Source organism: Crotalus tigris, unplaced genomic scaffold (genome assembly GCF_016545835.1).
Source record: "Crotalus tigris isolate CLP2741 ecotype Arizona unplaced genomic scaffold, ASM1654583v1 scf7180000020908.629646, whole genome shotgun sequence".
NCBI lineage: Eukaryota > Metazoa > Chordata > Lepidosauria > Squamata > Viperidae > Crotalus > Crotalus tigris.
The window spans coordinates 182,609-202,470 of record NW_024098249.1 but is presented as its reverse complement, the minus strand read 5'-3'; the positions used below and the strand labels follow the sequence as shown (position 1 = coordinate 202,470).

At 45.2% G+C, this 19,862-nt stretch overlaps 1 protein-coding gene across 2 annotated transcripts in view; it reads right to left on the bottom strand.

Moving 5' to 3' along the window:
* Positions 1-165: 165 nt before the first annotated feature.
* The window catches only part of LOC120319637 (ubiquitin carboxyl-terminal hydrolase CYLD-like), a 44,180-nt gene continuing 24,483 nt past the window's right edge, over positions 166-19,862 (bottom strand). Inside the window, exons 9-15 of one of the 2 annotated variants that reach the window (XM_039368712.1) lie at positions 19,231-19,322; positions 15,691-15,757; positions 12,489-12,621; positions 12,110-12,218; positions 5,117-5,235; positions 3,295-3,502; positions 166-2,322 (exon numbers count right to left, since the gene is read on the bottom strand). In XM_039368712.1, coding sequence (XP_039224646.1) covers positions 2,138-2,322; positions 3,295-3,502; positions 5,117-5,235; positions 12,110-12,218; positions 12,489-12,621; positions 15,691-15,757; positions 19,231-19,322 — 913 coding nt within the window. In that variant the 3' untranslated portion in view covers positions 166-2,137. Of the gene's footprint in view, positions 2,323-3,159; positions 3,503-5,116; positions 5,236-12,109; positions 12,219-12,488; positions 12,622-15,690; positions 15,758-19,230; positions 19,323-19,862 lie in introns of both variants that reach the window. The other variant, XM_039368713.1, reaches the window with a different exon arrangement.

Below are 19,862 nucleotides of genomic sequence, written 5' to 3'. Positions count from 1 at the left end.
GTTTTTAAGAAGAGACTGGACAACCATTTGTCTGAAATGGTATAGGGTTTCCTGCTTGAGCAGGGGGTCGGACTGGAGGACCTCCAAGGTCCCTTCCAGCTCTATTCTGATTGAATACTGTTCAGATCTTGATTTTTAGGACAAAAAAAAAGGCAAACACACAAGTCAAGTTAAAAATAAGGCTCTATTGGAAGACATGTTTTCGAGAGACATCACACAAAAAACACTTTTTTTTTCCCTTGAGATGAAGACAAAGAAGGGCTACAGACTTCAAGGTGACGACAGCACAGCACGCAGGTTTTGGTATTTTGTTTTGAAAGGACAAAGAAGCATTGAATAATCCAGGAGCACCCAACTTTGGCGACTTTTAAGATTTGTGGACTTCAACTCCCAGAATTCCCCAGCCATCCATTCTGCGAGTGGAAGTCTACAAATCTGAAAGTTGCCAACGGCTGGATGCCCCCCTGGACCCTTCACTGCTTCTTGCCCTTTCAAAAAAAAGCCTCACGTGTTGAATTAAACCAACTACACTTACAAATACTGCACGTTAACAATTAATTTTTAAAATTATTCCAAACCAACCCACCGAGCCTGGCCCACAACAAGATAAAACCGAATAGCTGCTACCTCTTTATTGCAGTAATTAACTTGCTGGTATGCCAAGATCCGTTTATCAAAAGAGATCTTCCACATCAAGACCAAGTATTATCATCAAGTATTATTCCTCCCCCCCCCCCCCCCGAGGCAGCCTTGTTTGAAAAGTGAAGTAATTGGGAGCGGTCTGAAGCCGAAGTGCAAGAAATTTCAGCAACAACGTAAAGACAGTACAGAATGTTTTCAGAGAGGAAAGAAAAATGCATCCGATTAAAGAGCTAAAATTTATACACACGGCTACGTAGATAAGGCACTTTTTCCTCTTTCGTAGCATTTAACTAGGGCAGAAAATAAGAAAGCTGTTTAATTTGGGGGTGGGTAGGAAACGAGGATCAGCCAGAGGAATGATGGTGTAAATCCCACCTAACGGAGTTAAGACAGCCGTGAAAGTGCTTCATTCAAAGGATTTTCGTAGCTGATACATCAGGAAGAACGCTTGATAACCCTTGCACTTAAGAGATGGAAATTAGAATTAGATGAGGTAATAAAAAAGGGGGGGGGAAATATATAGGAGTTAGGAAAGGTCCTTTACGTATCTTAGAATTTTCATAGGAAAATCGGGGGATGTATTTGGTTTGCATCAGAAGATAGACACTCGCTAAGATCTCGCCGGATACCTTTCGGAATGTCCTGCTCATTTAAAGGGTTAAATGAATAACTCATTTCGATTCAATTAATTAAACCAGAGGCACAGCAGCTGGATCCCACTCCCCCCCCCCTAAAAAAGCTGCTGCTTTTCTATTTTTGGTTGGGAGCTGATTGTACACACTGCTGCCTCGTCAAAAATGGGGGGTGTGTGTGGAGAAAAACCTAAAGCAAAAAAAATGTGTGGTTTCCCCCAAAGATTTGGGCAATTATGTTCTTAGAACTGCTGAAGGTCAAACCTGAGACCCTAACAAGGAACTTCTGGAGCCTCTCATCCTTTTTTTTTAAGGGGTGGGCGCTGTTGACAGATACCCGGGGACCCTTTTTTGGGGGGGGCAATGTGCAAAAGAGTCACAGATATTGGTCCCTTCGGATTCCCAAAGTCGCAGCAGAGTTTGTGAGCTTCCCTTGTCTGCAACGCTAAATTCCCCATCAATCTGTGGAATGCTGAGTCTGTGGAACCCCAGAAATGGGGCTGGGGGCTTCCTGCTTTAGGCTGCAAGCAGGCTTTTTCCCAACCTGGCCTTCAGTTTCTTTGGTCCGTGGGTGGGCCAGGGCACAGAAGCCCAAAGACTTACAAGCCAAAGCTTCCGGGGATTGAGAAGTGAGGTATGTGGATCACGTTCGTCTACCTAGAGGTTCCTACCCGGAGGATCGAGGCAGGGATGGGGAAGACTCGAACGCGGGTGCTTCCAGCTGGCACGGCTGCCGCCCCTTTAGGCCCCGGAGAGGTAGGGGGGCACTGCGGACAGCAGAGCTGGAGAGAAGAGCTGCAGACAAGGAAGTGAAGTTCTTTTTTTCCTGGGGACACGAGGCCGGGCGCCTCCGGCGTGGGGCGTCACTTGTAGAGCGCCATCTTTTTGCTCTGGTACATGTACATGTAGGCGTCGCAGAAGAGGCGCTTGGCCACGCCTTCCATGTCCCGGGGCTGTTCCATGGCCAGGGAGGACACGGGCATCTCCAGGTACTTGGCCACTTCCGGGCAGAGCGTGACCGTGGGGATGTTGTAGCCGTTCTCGTCACCTGAGTGGAGAGGAGAAAGAGAGAGAAAGATGGATTGGAGGGCTCAGCGTTTCGTTTCTAGGCTCCCTTTTTGGCCCGTCCGTGCGCCTTGCCTGGGGAAAGAGGGAGACCGCTTTCCAGAGATCACCCCCAAAGCCCTCAGGCACCCCAGTGTCTGGAGCTGAAGAGGTGCCCCCAGCCCCCCCCCCCCCGAAGGAAGCAGGAGCAGGTTGGTCTAGTGGGGAACATACCAGGCTAAAAAGCAGCTGTCGGGGAATTCTAGTTTTGCCTTTCGTGTATAAGCCGGCTGGGTGACTTTGGGTCAATTACTGGGAGACGGTGAGTTCTAGTCCCACCTTAGGCACGAAAGCCGGCTGGGTGACTTTGGGCCAATCACCAGGAGACGGTGAGTTCTAGTCCCGCCTTAGGCATGAAAGCCAGATAGATAATCTTAGGCCAATCACCAGGAGACTGGAAGTTCTTGCCCCGCCTTAGGCATGACAGTTGGCTGGGCAACCTTGAGCCAATCGCTGGACCGTGAGTTCTAGTCCTTTAGACATAAAAGCCAGCTGGGTGGCTGTGGTCCAATCACTGGGAGACAATGGGGTCTATAGCCCTGCCTTAGGCATAAAAGGCAACTGGCTGACTTTTGGTCAATCGCTAGGAGATGATGAGTTCTAGTTCCACCTTAAGCATGAAAGCCAACTGGGTGACTTGGAACCCATTACTAGGAGGCAGTGAGTTCTAGCCCCGCCTTAGACATGAAAGCTGGCTGGGCGACTTTGAGTCAATCACCGGGAGACCGGGAGTTCTAGTCTCACCTTAGGCATGAACGCTGATTCTTTCAGCCCAACCCACCTCGCAGAATTGTTGCTACGGGGGAAATCGGTGGAGGAAGAATTCATTCCCTGCCTTTATTTGTAAGTAACTCAAGGCAGCAAACATATTTGATAAGAATGAATGAATAAATGAACGAACGAACGAACGGCACACCATGTCGGTCTGCCATGCTGTCGAAGAACATCCAGTTCTCTTTCTCCGGCCCGTATTTCACAAAGGACACGTAGTGGCTGGTCTCGATGCAGAGAACGGCAAATAGCTCCAGTTTCTCCCGGGGTACCCGCACCCCATCCCGAGCGAATTCCTGGGGGAAGTGGAGCCTTGTCGTCTGATGGCCTCTTCGCTGGTAATGGGAGTGAGCCTGAAAGTGAACAAGGGGGAACTTGTGAAGTTTCTGAGGCAGGAGACCTTCATATTGGGAACACAGGATTTTTATACACACACACACACACAACCCACACAGAGTGTCCCTGGAACTAAAAAAGCTCTGGTGGCTTGTGAGGTGGAGAATGAAATCTGTGAGACACCTAAAAAAAAACAACAATGAAGGTTTGTAAGGAACAGTTGCTGGAATTGGGTATGTCTAGTTTAACGAAGAGAAGGATAAGGGGGGACAGGATAGCAGTCTTCCAATATCTCAGGGGCTGCCCCAAAGAAGAGGGAGTCAAGCTATTCTCCAAAGCCCCAGAAGGCAGGACAAGAAGCAACGGATGGAAACTAATCAAGGAGAGAAGCAACCTAGAACTAAGGAGAAACTTCCTGACAGTGAGAACAATTAACCAGTGGAACTACCTGCCTCCAGAAGTGGTGAATGCTCCAACACTGGAAGTTTTTAAGAAGAGACTGGACAGCCATTTGTCCGAAATGGTGTAGGGAAGTGATGACGGACCTTTTAGAGACCGAGTGCCCAAACTGCAACCCAAAACCCACTTGTGCATCATCGAGTGCCGTGTGGGCGTGGCCCACTGGGTGGGCGTGGCTGCGGTGGTAATGGCAGACTGGGTAGGACTAAAAAGTTCAATCCAACTTTGCAAGATCTTTTTTTTCCCACAAGAAGTTGAAATTGACTGATTGATTGAACCTTTTTTTTTTTGCACACGGCGGTGGAGGCCTAAAGTGAAAAGGTTTTATAAAACCCAGCTGAAGGTCTAGGACTGGGACGACAGTGCATGTGCCCACAGAGGGCTCTCAGTGCCACCTCTGGCACCCGTGCCATAGGTTCGCCACCACTGTTCTAGGGTTTCCTGCCTGAGCAGGGGGTTGGACTAGATGACCACCAAGGTCCCTTCCAACATTATTATTATTATTATGGATCATCGCACAGTCAGCCAGATGTTCAGACTGGATTTGGCATTTTGTCTACCTATCGAGTCCTTACCCAGGACCTGGGATAGGCAGATGTGGATGTTTGATGGTATTACAGATATCGTCACAGGATGGAAGCAGTTCCTAGTAAGGCCGCCTTTTGCAATTGACTAATGGCGAATTTGTCAATGCCAATGGCGTTCTTCTTCTTCTTATTATTATTATTATTATTATTCATTAGACGCGAAACCTCAGTCAACTGAACATTCAAACTGACTGGCGCTGATGGTTGACACGGGTTACTGCTAGCATCCTAGGTATCAACCAATTATGATTATGATTGTGATTATGATTATTCTGCTGAATTTGGCAAGGAATGTTGAAACCAGGGTGTCCAGCCTTGGCAACTTTTAAGACTGGTGGACTTCAACACCCAGAAGGGAATTCTGGGAGTTGAAGTCCACAGGTCTTAAAGTTCTGCCACTTTTGACCAATCAACTGCACCACGCAACGGAGGACCAGCTGGGCGAGGATTTGTTGGGAAGAGGGGTTGTCATCTGGGGATTTGGTGCAAACAAATCCGCCCTGAACGTCAGAACGGCCCGGCCCAGATCCTCCGCAGCACTCCTCAAAAGCAAAACAACAACGAAAACAAAAGCACAGCACACACCTGAGAGCAGCATGAGTCGCAAAACTGCTTCAGCCCCGTGCCGGCGAACATCTTGTCTTTGAAGCAGGCCGAGCATTCCTGGGTGGCGATGTCTCCGCACACGAAACACTCCCGGGGACCTGAAGTGCGAATGCAAAAATCAGCAGCTGACACTTTCTCCCGTGCTCCCCGCCATTCACAAGAGGCCAGACCTCAAGAACTCGGAGGCCTCTTTGTGGCCCCAGCCAGATGGACAGCATCTCACTCCTAAGGTGCTCCTCCCAGAGGCCACCGGCAGAAATCTGGGTGGGTCAATGAAAAAAGGAGGGGGACCTCAGAAAATTTCCTTTTGGATCACAGAGATAGTAATAGTAATAGTAGTAAAGTTGGAAGGGACCTTGGAGGTCATCTAATCCAACCCCCTGCTCAGGCAGGAAACCCTACACCATTTCGGACAAATGGCTGTCCAGTCTCTTCTTAAAAACTTCCAGTGTTGGAGCATTCACCGCTTCTGGAGGCAGGTAGTTCCACTGGTTAATTGTTCTCACTGTCAGGAAGTTTCTCCTTAGTTCTAGGTTGCTTCTCTCCTTGATCAGTTTCCACCCACTGCTTCTTGTCCTGCCTTCAGGCAGTTTGGAGAATAGCTTGACTCCCTCTTCTTTGGGGCAGCCCCTGAGATATTGGAACACTGCTATCATGTCCCCCCTCGTCCTTCTCTTCATTAAACTAGACCCAATTCTAGCAACCGTTCCTTGTATGTTTGAGCCTCCAGTCCCCTAATCATCTTTGTTGCTCTTCTCTGCACTCTTTCTAGAGTCTCAACATCTTTTTTACATCGTGGTGACCAAAACTGGACGCAGGATTCCAAGTGTGGCCTTACCAAGGCCTTGTAAAGTGGTATTAACACTTCACGTGATCTTGATTCTATCCCTCTGTTAATGCAGCCTAGCACTGATTGGGCAAGTCTCCTTTTTTTATATATAACAAATTTTATTGGTTTTTTAACTTTTACAACAGAATGCTCAAGACACATTGTGGTGGTTAGGTGGTCAATCATCCAAAAATAAAATCATATAATAGCTCAAGTAAAGACATTAAATATTCCCTCTCTATTTCCCTCAAATGATATAACCTATTTAACATAATCCATTTCTACATTACATATCTATAAATCCTAATCCTGTTTTGAGCTTTATTAATTTACAATTACCATAGTTCAATTTAACCTTCGATAAATTTATTATCACTTCGGGTATCCCTTTTAAAATACTAATCCAGATATATTCTAATTCATAATCTCATAAACCATTGATTTTATCACAGATCTCTCTTATTACTTCAAATAGCATTTAAATCTCATTCAAATAATTATCATATCTAAGAAAAACCCATACCTATTATTATACAAAACATCATCTTACTAACTTAACACACTCAGTTGTTAAAGCTATCTGAATTTCTAAAAGCCTCTTTCATATTCTTATTCTCATTCCATTACGAAATAATTTTCATACAAATAAACATATTATTCAAGAAACTACATTCTTACTCTGTTTAACATATATATTCTAATAATCACAAATTTTCAACTCTAAATCTTAATCTTTAAATCAGTCCATATTTCTCAAAACCTTTTTAATCCATTACATATAATTTTAAATTTCTCTTTTTAGTCTTATTCTGGCTTTCTTCCTACGCCAAGAAGGCTTCCATAACAAAGCCTCTATTTCAGCAAATAGATCTCCCATTATTGCTTGTAATTTCATTTGGGTCAGTAAAAAACCTCCCATCCTCTGTTTTTGATGCCTGTCTGCTGGATAAAACATTCAATCATGTCCAATTTTATAATTAATAGTTGATTATCAAGGTTTTCATAATTCTCTAACAGTTGTAATTTCAAGTCCATTTCTGTTAGTTTTGCAACTGTAGATAGTTTAGTTACAATCATTTTTTGGTCATCCAAAATCTCCATAGGTTGTGTGTAAATTAATTCTGTTGCTTTTTGGTCTGTAGAATGATCAAGTAGAGTCTGAAGGTCAGTTTGTAAATTCACAGTAGAATTTCTGTTTATTATTTCTGCAGTTCTCTCTCTTATTTGGGAACATATTTCCTCAGAAGCTTCATACATTTTTTTCCAGTATGAGTTTACAGTTGAGTTGTGAGTATGATTTCTCCATTTCAATAGTAACACAAACAAAAAACAGTTAACAGTTAAATTTCTCCACAAGATGTCCTCCGTAAACTATAGAAGTCTCTTCCAGACATCAAGAATGAGATTAGCAAAGTCAGAGCCATGGAGTCTCTTTTCCAGCTTCTCATAGAGTTGTTTTTTTCAAACAATAAAGATTTATCCCTTTAAAAAAGTAAGTCCAAGACATTCTCCAGCTTAGAAGATATAATAATTAAGTTTTATGACAAGGATTTTTCCAGGGTCTCCAAGTAGTCAAGAATAAACATAGTCAATAAGAAGTTTTTTTCCTTTGTTATGGAAAGCTTTTTTTCCCAGATAAACAAAGGCAGCTCTTTCAAAACAGGGAAGTAATTCCAAAAGGCTTTTGACAGGAAAGTAGTTAGGCAGAAGGAGAGAGGGAAAAATCTCACCGGGATCATCCACGATGGTTTCTTAACACTTAGATCAGTAGTTCTCAACCTGTGGGTCAGGACCCCATTTGGGGTCGAACGACCATTTAACGGGGGTCGCCAAACAACGCAGTCCGCCATTTTTTCCCCCTTTTCCTTAGCTGTGCTCCTCCCTTTTATTCTATTGGCTTTTGAAAGCCAATAGAATAGACCCTCTTGAATAGAGTCTAATAGAGTCTAACTCTATTGTCTTTCCAGGCTGTCTCTGCCCTGCTGAGCCCGCCAAAAGTCCCATTCTGCAAACGGTGCTGCACCAGTTGAGTAGTCCTCGACTTACGACCGGTTGGGGGTCGCGGCATTAAAAAGATTGAGAACCACTGGCTTAGATGTTCTTTTGACTTTCAGCTGGAGCAGCAGCTAAATAATCGGCCATGTTACTGGCCGATCTTTCTGTCGGCCCTGAGGAGCTGCCTCGGGCTGCGGAAGGAGCTGCCGCCCCCCCCCCGCAATCAACGAGAGTCCTCCTCATCGGTAGTCACCCCTCCAGGGTGACTTTTCGACCCGATTAAGGGTCTACCGGCAGAGGAAAAGCAGGTAACGAAAAGAGATAGCCTCATCGTGTGCCTACAGCCACTGCAACCCAAACCGGAAGTCTCGGGCAAGTCTCCAGTCCTCATCGTGGCAGCTGTTCTAATGATGATTGCTGCCTACGAAGCTCCCGTGACCTCACACGGCGCATGTTTCAGGACCAATGGATCCCAATTCTGAATATCAGGCGCTCGGCCATCACCCAGCTTGCAGTTTGAGCCTTGCCCTTTGTGACTACACACCTGTGCGAGGGGCTTGGCGCAGGGGTCCCCAACCCCCCCGGTCCGTGGGCCAGTCCGGTCCGCAGCATGCCAGCAACCGGTCCACACAAAGAAGCAAAGCCCCATCCGTGGGATGCAGGAAGTACACAAAAACCACACAGTCTCCGGTCCGTGGGAAAAACTTTTTCCCTGGAGCTAGTCCCTGTTGCCCAAAAGGTTGGGGATCTCTGGGTTAAGGCAGGCATGTCCAGCCTTGACAACTTTAAGACTTCTGGAAGTCCAACGTTGGGCAGTCTCCCAGTGGTTGGGAGTCCCTTCCAACTCCCTTCTCCTACTTTACCTTCCCGTATAAACCTGGTTAACTCTCAGGACTTCTTTTCCTGCTACGTGTTCAAAATGGACGGTGATGAACACAGGTAGTCCCTGACTTACCAACAGCTCATTTAGTGACCATTCGAAGTTATAGCAGCACTGAAAAAAAAGGGACGTAGGATCGTTTTTCATACTTACAATCCTTGCAGCATCCCTGTGTTGGCATGATTTAAAATTGAGATGCTTGGCAACTGACTCCTGTTTATGACGGTCACCGCGTCCCCGGGGTCACGTGATCAAAAGTTAGCCGCTGTCAGAATCCAATTATATTTTATCTCTAGTTATCAATTATAGAAAACCCCATTTCTGCCTTCTCTGGATTCTGTCATACAAGGAAGGGAAGGGGGTGAACAAAGGGGCTTTATGGCTCTCACTTCCTTCGGTACAACTTCAAAGGGATTGAATGTGGACAGCACCAAAAAGGCCTAATCATAACAAAGGGGGCTATTACCTTTCATGTAGTTCTCTCTGAAGTCTCCATCCAGCCGGCAGTAAGGAAAAGGGGTGGGAGTGTAATGCCTGAGACTGTCGCTGGAAGAGGGGGGTGATTGGGTGGGACTACTGGGGAACCCCTTAAAACCTTGAATGGGAGAGCTTGGACCCCAAGTCCTGTCTAGAACGCCTGCAACCATTTTCTCTTAATAAAGGATTCCTGTTGGAAGAATTATTCCAAGAGTTCTGTCTTCTTAAGATGCAAAGTGGGGTGGGTCCTTACAGCCACTTGGCAACTGACTCATGTTTATGACGGTCGCGGTGTCCTGGGATCCTGTGGATCCCCTTTGGTGACCTTCTGACAAGCAAAATCGAGGGGGCAGCTAGATTCACTTCACAGCCGGGTTGCTAACTTCACAACCGCAGGGATTCACTTAACAACCGAGGCGAGAAAGGTCGTAAAATGGGGCAAAGCTCACTTAACAAAGCTCACTTAGCAAGAGAAATGCTGGGCTCCATTGGGGCCGCTAAGTCAAGGACTACCTGTATTCATATCTATAGTTTCGGTGTCGTTTTTGTATCACCTGGCGTTTTTGGAGTCTGCCGCTTTTGTTATATTATTTGTGTTATCTTGGGAGGGTGATATTGTGTGGTGGGGGGCATTCCTTCTTTTGAGAGGGAGATGTCATTTCAATGTGTGCCGTTGTGTATATAGGAAAACGGCTATTGGAGGAAAAGTCTTCATCGGGGTCCAGTCCAAGCTGGGAACAATCAAAATGGAGACTTGCTTTAGAAAGAAGGTTGCAGATTATCAGAGAGGAGAGCCAGACAAGATGGCTCTGGTTTTATAAAATGTTTTATAGATGGCACGTAGATCCTAAAAAATTATCTTGTATGTATTCCAACATACAGCCCAAATGTTGGAGATGTGGCAATAATGATGCGACATACTTTCATATTTGGTGGAACTGTAAAAAAGGTAAAGGCTTTTTGGATTATGATTTGGTGGAACATTCAAAAGATTCTTAGAAAAAAGATAAAGTTTACTCCTCAACTATTTTTACTTGGTATTTTTGTTGACTTAAATGAAAAAGAAACTACTTTGATGTTGAATTTATTAACTGCAGCGAGGTTACTAGTAGGTTTATATTGGAAGAAAGATTCCTTGCCTACTTTAGAAGAATGGAGATTTAAAGTATCTAGTTTTGCAGAAATGGCAAAAATTTCTGCTTATTTAAAGGACCATACACAAGAAAGATATATTTACTGTATGGGGAAGGTGGATAGATTATATTCAGAAAAAGTATGGAATTAAAAAGTTTCATTTATTTTATGAATGAATATCAAATATTATAGAGAATTGTTTTATAGGTTATGGAGTTAAAGGTTAATTATGATATTTTTTTTTCTTTTCTCTTTTCTTTTCTTTTTTCTTAATTATTATAATTTTCTTTTTTTTTAACCCTGTATTCTGCTCTGGGAAGTGAAGGGAGGGGGGCTGGGGGTGGGAGGGAGGGTAAGGGGGGGGTTCTCTATTTTAAAATTTTATTGTATTTTTATAAATGATTGTATGTTTTAAAAAAAATAAAAAATTTTCAATGAAAAAAAAAAGAAAAAAAACAAAATAAAAAAAAGATGGCTTTGGAAGAAAAGAGAGAGGGAGCACAGGTAGTAGGGCAGTGGTGGCGAACCTGTGGCACGCCTGCCAGAGGCGGCACTCGGAGCCCTCTCTGAGGGCACACGCGCCGTCGCCCCAGCCCGCCTCCTCCCACAGCCCCCTCCTCATCAGCAGCCCCCCGGAGGAGAGTCGCCCCCAGGCATGGCCCACATGAAGCAGCGCAGCCAAGGACATGGTAGCCGGGCAGCAGAGACAAGACTCCGACCTTGCGCCCCGTCACGCGCAGATGATGCTGCGGGACACAGGTGGAGGGCGTGGCCGCCATGGCGCTTGCTGGGCTACCTGGGTGATCTGTGGTGGACTGTGGAGGTGGAGCAGCCCAGTGGGCACGGAGGAGCGGGGACAGGAGTGGGGAGGCGGTTTTTGGGCACTCGGTCTCCAAAAGGTTCGCCATCACTGTAGTAGGGAGTGGGTTTTTATACCTTCTTGGGCTTTTGTGTGGAGTTGTTTCCTGTTCCTATCTGAGGCTTTGTATTTCCTGTGTCATGTACTTTGACCTGAGTATGTCTCTTTGGCATCTGTGGGTTAATCCTATTATGTCCTGTTAGAGTTTGGGTGGGATATGTAGATTTGAGGTGTCTTTGTCTTCCTAAGCTTCTAGCTGGAGGCCTCCAACCTTCCTGAATGGATTATTACATCTGAATTTCTACAGAGCTGGAGACTTGGGGCTATTAAGAAAAACTGGGCACGCTTTTCTGCCTCTTGAAGATCCTTTGAAATATATTTTTCTGCCCTTTTAATATTTCCTTCTCTGGGGGGGGGGCTGACTTCCCACATGACAATAAAGGTGATCTTATCTTTTCCTCCGCTTCACGCTACGTGGGGGCATCTCTTCCAGAAAACTGTGAGGTGGTTCATGGAAGTGAGGTGGCGCAGCAGTTAGAGTGCAGTACTGCAGGCCACTTTAGCTGACTGTGTTCAGCAGGTCAGCGGTTCAAATCTCACCGGCTCAAGGTTGACTCCATCCTTCGAGGTAGGTAAAATGAGGACCCAGATTGTTGGGGGCAATGTAAATATATATATATATATACATTGCTTACTGATGTACACCGCTTAGAGAGTGCTTGCACTTAAAAGCGGTATATAAGTCTCATAAATAAATAAATAAATAAATTTTTAGGCTTCCCTTGTCCGATGACTTACTGTCCAGCAGCAGGTCAGTGATGTCCAGCTCCAAGGAAGGGATGATTTTGTTGAACATTTTGTACTCCTTCCCGAAACGAGGCATTTGGAGAATAAAGCAGGATGGGATCTAGATGGGAGAAAGGCAAAGGTGAACGGCCCCCGTCTGGAGACCAGCAGCCCCCCACGGAGGTCAGAGGTCACCGGCACCAAGTTCTGCTTCTGTCAAGTTCACCCCCAACCTGTGGCCCTGGGTAGATATATAAGACCAGCTCTTTTTGGGTGGGGGGGAAACACGGTAGCGAGAGAAAGCGAGCCACAAGCTCTCCACCAATGTGGCAGAGACCATGATGCTGAAGTGGGGAGGGGGCAGCATTGATAGAGGAGGAGGAAGACTCACCTCCACTAGCTTGAGGTCTGAGGTGAGGAAGGAATGCTCTACCAACTGCTGGACGTTGGGCACCACCAAATTCTCCTGCTTGTCCATGAATATCTGGTAACAGTAACACTCCTGCTCCTTCAGCTTTCCGGACCTGGAATCAGAAGTGGTCTGATGAGACCCCCCCCCTCAAAAGGAGCTGAAGGAAAGGTTGGAAGTTTCAGCTACGAAGAGACGAACGGCGGCCTCCGCACACGTCTCTTTTCTGACCCAGAAGCCTCAGCCGCGGTTAGGGATGCAGCTTGGAGAAGATGCTTTCTCCCTGCTGAGCCCGGGGCGGGGGGCTTTCTCTCTACGCCACCTCTTTCCAAAAATGGCAGGCGGGGACGTGAACTTCCAGTTTTCGGCTTCTTTCTCCACTCCTCGGAGTTTATTTATTTATTTTATTTTTAAAATTTTTAAGCTGCCCCACTCCCGAAAGACTCTGGGCGGCTAACAATAAAAAACACATAAAACATAACAAAACAACAATACAAAAACAATCATCCAGGGGTAAGGTTTTATAAACCCCAGGCCTGCCAGAAAAGCCAGGTCTTAAGTAGCTTACGGAAGACCAACAGGGTGGGAGCGGTCCTAATCTCCGGGGGGAGCTGGTTCCAAGGCGTGGGCGCCATCACAGAGAAGGCCCTCCTCCGCGGCCCCGCCAAATGGCACTGCTTGGCCGACGGGGCCCGAAGGAGGCCCAGCCTGTGGGATCTAACCGGACGAAGGGAACTATGAGGTAGTAGGCGGTCTTGCAAGTAGCCTGGCCCTGAGCCATATAGGGCTTTAAAGGTAATGACCAACACCTTGAATTGGACCCGGAGACCAATAGGCAACCAGTGCAGCTCGCGGAGGATAGGTGTAACATGGGTGTATCGAGGAGCACTCGCTATCACTCGCGCGGCTGCATTCTGGACCAACTGTAGTCTCCGAATACTTTTCAAGGGTAGCCCCATGTAGAGTTTCCTGTTATCGCCCAGGAAAACCAGAAAATGAATGCGCGAGTCAAAGGGGTCGACTGGCATCCCTACTTAAGGGGTTGTGTTACTCCGGGGCGTCCAGCCCCTGCTGCTCGTTCCCTCGGATGACGGGCAGCTGGAAGTCTTTTGTCAGGCGGGATCCAGGAGAAGAAGAGCCTTTTCTGCTGTGGCCCCCGCGCTTGGCAAGAGTTTCCCTCTGGAGAGAGGAGGTCGGCCCCAGCCTACCTGGCCGTCCAGCGCAGCCTAAAATCCTGCCTCTGCCAGTCGGCTTGGGGTTCCCAGAGGGATGCTCTAAGGCTCGGGGTGTAGCTGACGGGGGAGAGAGAGGATTCCCCCGGTCCTGGGTCACCTGTCCGTTCTGCATTTCATCCTCCTAATTTTAATGGTTTTATATTACGTTTTCGATTTTTAAAAAAATTATTATTCTGTAAGCTGCTCAGGGTCGCTGTAACAGTCAGAGGGGCAGCACATTAAACAAATCAATAGTTCTCAGGACCTCCTTCTGACCATGTTCTGCTTGTGAGTCCTGGGTGCTGAGCTTGGGTGTTTTCTTGCAGATGTTTCATGACCCAACTAGGTAACATCATCAGCACTAGAAGGGAGGAGGAGGAGGAGGAGGAAGGAAGGAAGGAAGGAAGGAAGGAAGGAAGGAAGGAAGGAAGGAAGGAAGGAAGGAAGGAAGGAAGGAAGGAAGGATGGATGGATTGTGGAGTCAATTGTGCTCTCTGAACTGGGTGGTTTTCTTGCAGACGTTTCATGACCCAACTAGGTAACATCATCAGTACTAGAAAGGAGTGGGATTTATATAATGGAGAGGAAGAGGAGGAGGAGGCAGAGGAGGCAGCCAACGACAGTGGGATCCCTGATGCTCTCTAACCTGGGACGGTTTTTTTGCAGATGTTTCATGGCCCAACTAGGTAACATCATCAGTACTAGAAGGGAGTAGGGTTTACGGAGTAGTGGGGAAGAGGAGGAGGAGGAGGAGAAGGGAAAGATGGAGGAGGAGGAGGAGGAGTTCCTTTGTGCTCTCTGAGCTTGAGTGTTTCCTTGCAGACGTTTTATGACCCAACTATGTAACATCATCAGTACTAGAAGGAAGTAGGGTTTATGGAGTAGTGGGAAAGAGGAGGAGGAGGAGGAGGAGGAGGAGGAGGAGGGAAAGATGGAGGAGGAGGAAGAGGAGTTCCTTTGTTCTCTCTGGCCTTGTTAGTTTTCTTGCAGACGTTTCATGACCCAACTAGGTAACATCATCAGTACTAGAAGGGAATAGTGTTTAAGGAGTAGAGGGGAAGGGGAAGAAGAGGAGGAGGAGGAGGAGGAGGAGGAGGAGGAGAAGATGGAGGAGGACCTTGAGTTCCTTTGTGCTGAGCTGAGTCTTTCCTTACAGATGTTTCATGACCCAACTAGGCAACACCATCAGTGCTGGACGGGAGAGGGGCTAATTCTCATTTTCTATACCAATGGCTTACCCTGCCAGTGTTGGTGGAAGTGGTCAATTGCTGCTGGTCAATTTCCTGACGGCAGAAAAGGCAGCTCCCTGAGGTTCCTGCGTCGGCTACCCTTTTAATGCTTGCCCTTTGTTTCTGCTTAGGAGTTCAAGCTGAGGCAGCTCTGACAGGCTGCCTTTAAGCCTTTTCCAGCACGGCCCAGGCCTAGTTGGGGCCTTCTCCCCCCCCCCCACCTCCCTTCACCTCCCTTGCTAGACAGGGATCTCTTTACCAGGTCAGTAATTACCTCTAGACCAGCGGTTCTCAACCTGTGGGTCGGGACCCCATTTGGGGTCGAACGACCATTTCACGGGGGTCGCCAAACAACGCAGTCCGCCATTTCTTTCCCCCTTTTCCTTAGCTGTGCTACTCCCTTTTATTCTATTGGCTTTTGAAAGCCAATAGAATAGACTCTCTTGAATAGAGTCTAATTCTATTGGCTTTCAAAAGCCAATAGGAATTGTCCAGGCTGTCTCTGCCCTGCTGAGCCCGCCAAAAGTCCCAGTCTGCAAACGGTGCTGCACTAGTTGAGTAGTCCTCGACTTACGACCGGTTGAGTAGTCCTCGACTTACGAGGGGGAGTCGCGGCATTAAAAAGGTTGAGAACCACTGCTCTAGACCGTATCTCAAAGGTCACCCAGTCCCTCCCAGTGCTATTTTTTCCTCCTTCACCATAACCCAAGTGAGGAGGGGACGGCGGTGCAACGGGCTTACTGCAGCTTCAAGAGAGGCTCCAGTCCAAGAATGCGATGCATGATGAGGTTCAGAAACTCCTCGGGGTCTGAAAGAGCAGAAGGCATCCCAGGTCAGAGGCAGCACCGTATGACAAACACCCCCCCCCACTTGCCTCCTCCCTCCACAGAGAACCAACACAGCGGCAGCCACCAGCACAGCTCCTTCTCTGGATCAACACTCGCCCCGTGGAATCTCCCTTAGGCTCGGCTGAGGAGGTGGGATCGCCAAGTGGCGATTTAATCGCAAAAGCAAGGATCACGGACAGGCAGAATGACAAGAGTCGTGAGGGACTGTCGAGGTCTTCTAGTCTAACCCCCAGCTCAGGCAGCAGATCCCAAGCCCTTCCGGACCAACGGCTGGGTCCAATCTCCTCTTTAAAACCCCCAGTGATGGAGCACCCACCACTTCTGGAATTTAATTGTTTAAATTAAATTAACTGTTTAAATTAAATGAATTGTTTAAATTAAATTAACTGTTTAATTGTTCTCACTATCAGGAAATTTCTCCTTCATTCCAGTTTGGGTCACTCTTTGATAGGATTTTTCCTGCTGTTTCTTTATATATATATATATATATATATATATATATATATATATATATATATATATATATATATATATATATATATAGTTTTATTGGTTTTTTCCATTTTTTTCCAAAAGCTTAGGACACAATGTGGTGCTCAGGATGTCAAATTGTTCAAAGACAAAATCACATAAATAGAACTCAAATTAATTATCAAAAATTTCCTCTCTGTTTCCTAAATATAGTATTGCTTATTAAAATTAATACAATTTTAGGTAAAGTTCAATCAAACAAAAATCATCAATCGCATGCGATGATAATAATCTGTATCCTGTTTTTTAAGTTTTACTAATTGCAGTTGTCATACTCCAATTACATTTTAATAAATATCTAGTTGGGATTTCAGGTATCCTTAATAATAGATCATTCATTGAAAAAATTTTCCCTATCACAAATAGCTCTTCCTCTCTCTCTATTACAACATAGTTCCCTGCTGCTATATATAAACAATAAAACTTTATATATATATATAAATTAATTATCAAAAATTAATTATCAAAAATTTCCTGTTTCCTAAATATAGTATTGCTTATTAAAATTAATACAATTTTAAGTACAGTTCAATCAAACAAAAATCATCAATCGCATGCGATGATAATAATCTGTATCCTGTTTTTAAGTTTTACTAATTACAGTTGTCATACTCCAATTACATTTTAATAAATATATAGTTGGGATTTCAGGTGTCCTTAATAATAGATCATTCATTGAAAAAATTTTCCCTATCACAAATAGCTCTTCCTCTCTCTCTATTACAACATAGTTCCCTGCTGCTATATGTAAACAATAAAACTTTATATATATATAAATTAATTATCAAAAATTAATTATCAAAAATTTCCTCTCTGTTTCCTAAATATAGTATTGCTTATTAAAATTAATACAATTTTAGGTAAAGTTCAATCGAACAAAAATCATCAATCACATGTGATTATAATAATCTGTATCCTGTTTTTTAAGTTTTACTAATTACAGTTGTCATACTCCAATTACATTTTAATAAATATATAGTTGGGATTTCAGGTATCGTTAATAATAGATCATTCATTGAAAAAAATTTTCCCTATCACAAATAGCTCTTCCTCTCTCTCCATTACAACATAGTTCCCTGCTGTTTCTTTTCCTGCCTTTTCTTCTCAAGGTTTTGTAAACTTCTCTGGATTAAAATGGGGTGTAAACCCCACAAAAAGTAATGCATACTATAGGAAAGAGGTTATGGCCGCTGGGAATGGAGGGGGTTTTCATCCATGGTGCCTCCCTCATCCAAACTGAGAGTCCTCAGTTCCTGCCATGGCCAGCCTTTAATAATTTAGCAGCAATTGACCAATCAGAATACAGAACAACAGAGTTGGAAGGGACCTTGGAGGTCATCTAGTCCAACCCCCTGCTCAGGCAGGAGACCTCTAGACCATCCCAGACACATGGTTGTCCAGTCTCTTTTTAAAAGCCTCCAGTGTTGGAGCATTCACAACTTCTGGAGCAACTTCTGTTCCACTGGTTAGTTGTCCTCACTGTTAGGAAGCTTCTCCTTAATTCCAGGTTGCTTCTCTCTTTGGTCAGTTTCCATCTGTTGCTTCTTGTTCTGCCTTCAGGTGCTTTGGAGAATAAATGAATAGAGCTTGGAAGTCTTCTAGTCCAACCCCCTGCTCAAACAGGAGAGCCTCTGCCATTTCAGACTAATGGTTATCCAATTTTCCTCTTCAAAACTTCCAGTGATGGAGCACTCACAACCTCTGGAGGCAAGCTGTTCCACTGGTTAATTGTTCTAACCATTCTGACACAAGAGGTTTGAATCGAACAGAAGCTGGAAGGGACCCTGGAGGTCTTCTAGTCCAGCCCCCTGCTCAAGCAGGAGAACCTATATACCAGACAAGTGACTGTCTAGCCTCTTCTTAAATCTCCAGGGATGGAGCGCCCACGATTTCTGGAGCTCTGTAGCGCTGCACGGAATTAACTAGGGGAATTTTTAAAACTTATTTTGCCCTTTCTCTCTTAACTTTGGCACAGCCCAGCCAGTTCTAGTTAGATAAAACACGGATCATAAAACCGCTGCTCAGCATGGGAATCTAGTTGATAATCTCTACCTCCTGCCCCATCGCTCCCGCGAAAATCAGCGACTCTGTGAACCCAGGTCCGTTTTCATCCCCTCCCCCCAATTTTGAAATCAGAATCTCACGATACAAATTGAGAAAAAGAAAGAGAGAGAGAGAGAGAGAGAGAGAAAGAAAGAAAAAGAAAAAAAGAGAAAGAAAGAAAAAGAGAAAGAAAGGAAGAAAGAGAAAGAAAAAGAAAGAAAAAGAGAAAGAGAAAGAAAGAGAAAGAGAAAGAAAGAGAAAGAGAAAGAAAGAAAGAGAAAGAAAGAGAAAGAAAGAAAAAGAGAGTGAAAGAAAGGAAGAGAGAAAGAGAAAGAAAGAAAGAGAAAGAAAGAGAAAGAAAGAAAAAGAAAAAGAGAAAGGAAAGAAGAAAGAGAAAGAAAGAAAGAAAGAGAAAGAAAGAAAGGAAGGAAAGAGAGAGAAAGAAAGAAAGAAAGAGAGAAAGAAATAAAGAGAAAGAAAAAGAAAGAGAAAGAAAAAAAAGAGAGAGAAAGAAAGGAAGGAAAGAGAGAAAGAAAGAAAGAAAGAAAGAAAGAAAGAAAGAAAGAAAGAAAGAAAGGAAGGAAGGAAGGGAAAGAAAGAAAAAGAGAAAGAGAAAGAAAGAGAAAGAAAGAAAGGAAGGAAAGAGAGAAAGAAAGGAAGAAAGGAAGGAAGGAAGGAAGGAAGGAAGGGAAAGAAAGAGAAAGAAAGAAAAAGAGAAAGAGAAAGAGAAAAAGAGAGAAAGAAAAAGAGAAAGAGAGAGAGAGAGAAAGAAAGAAAGAAAGAAAGAAAGAAAGAAAGAAAGAAAGAAAGAAAGAAAGAAAGAAAGAAAGAAAGAAAGAAAGAAAGAAAGGAAGAGCACCTTTTTCCGAAGTAGCAAAACTGGAAGACTCTCCCTTTTCAGTCAGCTGATACCGAAGATCCATTACGCTCTTGGCAGCGACAAAGCCCTTCCTGTTTACGACACAGGCAAAAAAGGAAAACCTCACAACACAACCGAAAAACTAAATTCCTGCCCCCCCCCCCGATCTGCACACTGGACCACCCAAACCCCATTTCTTCGCACCCCGGGCCTCGACGACAAAACTGGGCTCAATTTGTTCTGCTTTGGAAAGGTGAAGGCAAAGAAAAACGTAGCTACATCCTGGCTTCAGTTCCCGGGGACCCAAGTTCGGACGGCACGCCCCACTGAGTCGCCTTTATGAGGGCTGCAGCGTCCTGGGGTCACGGCAGGGATCCCCTTAACAACGGTGGCAGGAAAGGTCATAAAATGAGACAAAACTCACTTCACAAGGGTCTCCCTTAGCGATGGAAATTTGGGGCTCAGCTGTGGTCCTAAGTGAAGGACTACCTGCAATAGACTAATAGAGCTGGAAGGGACCTTGGAGGTCATCTAGTCCAGCCCCCTGCTCAAGCAGGAGACCCTTGCAGAATCACTGAGCTGGAAGGGGCCTTGGAGGTCATCTAGTCCAGCCCCTTGCTCAAGCAGGAGAC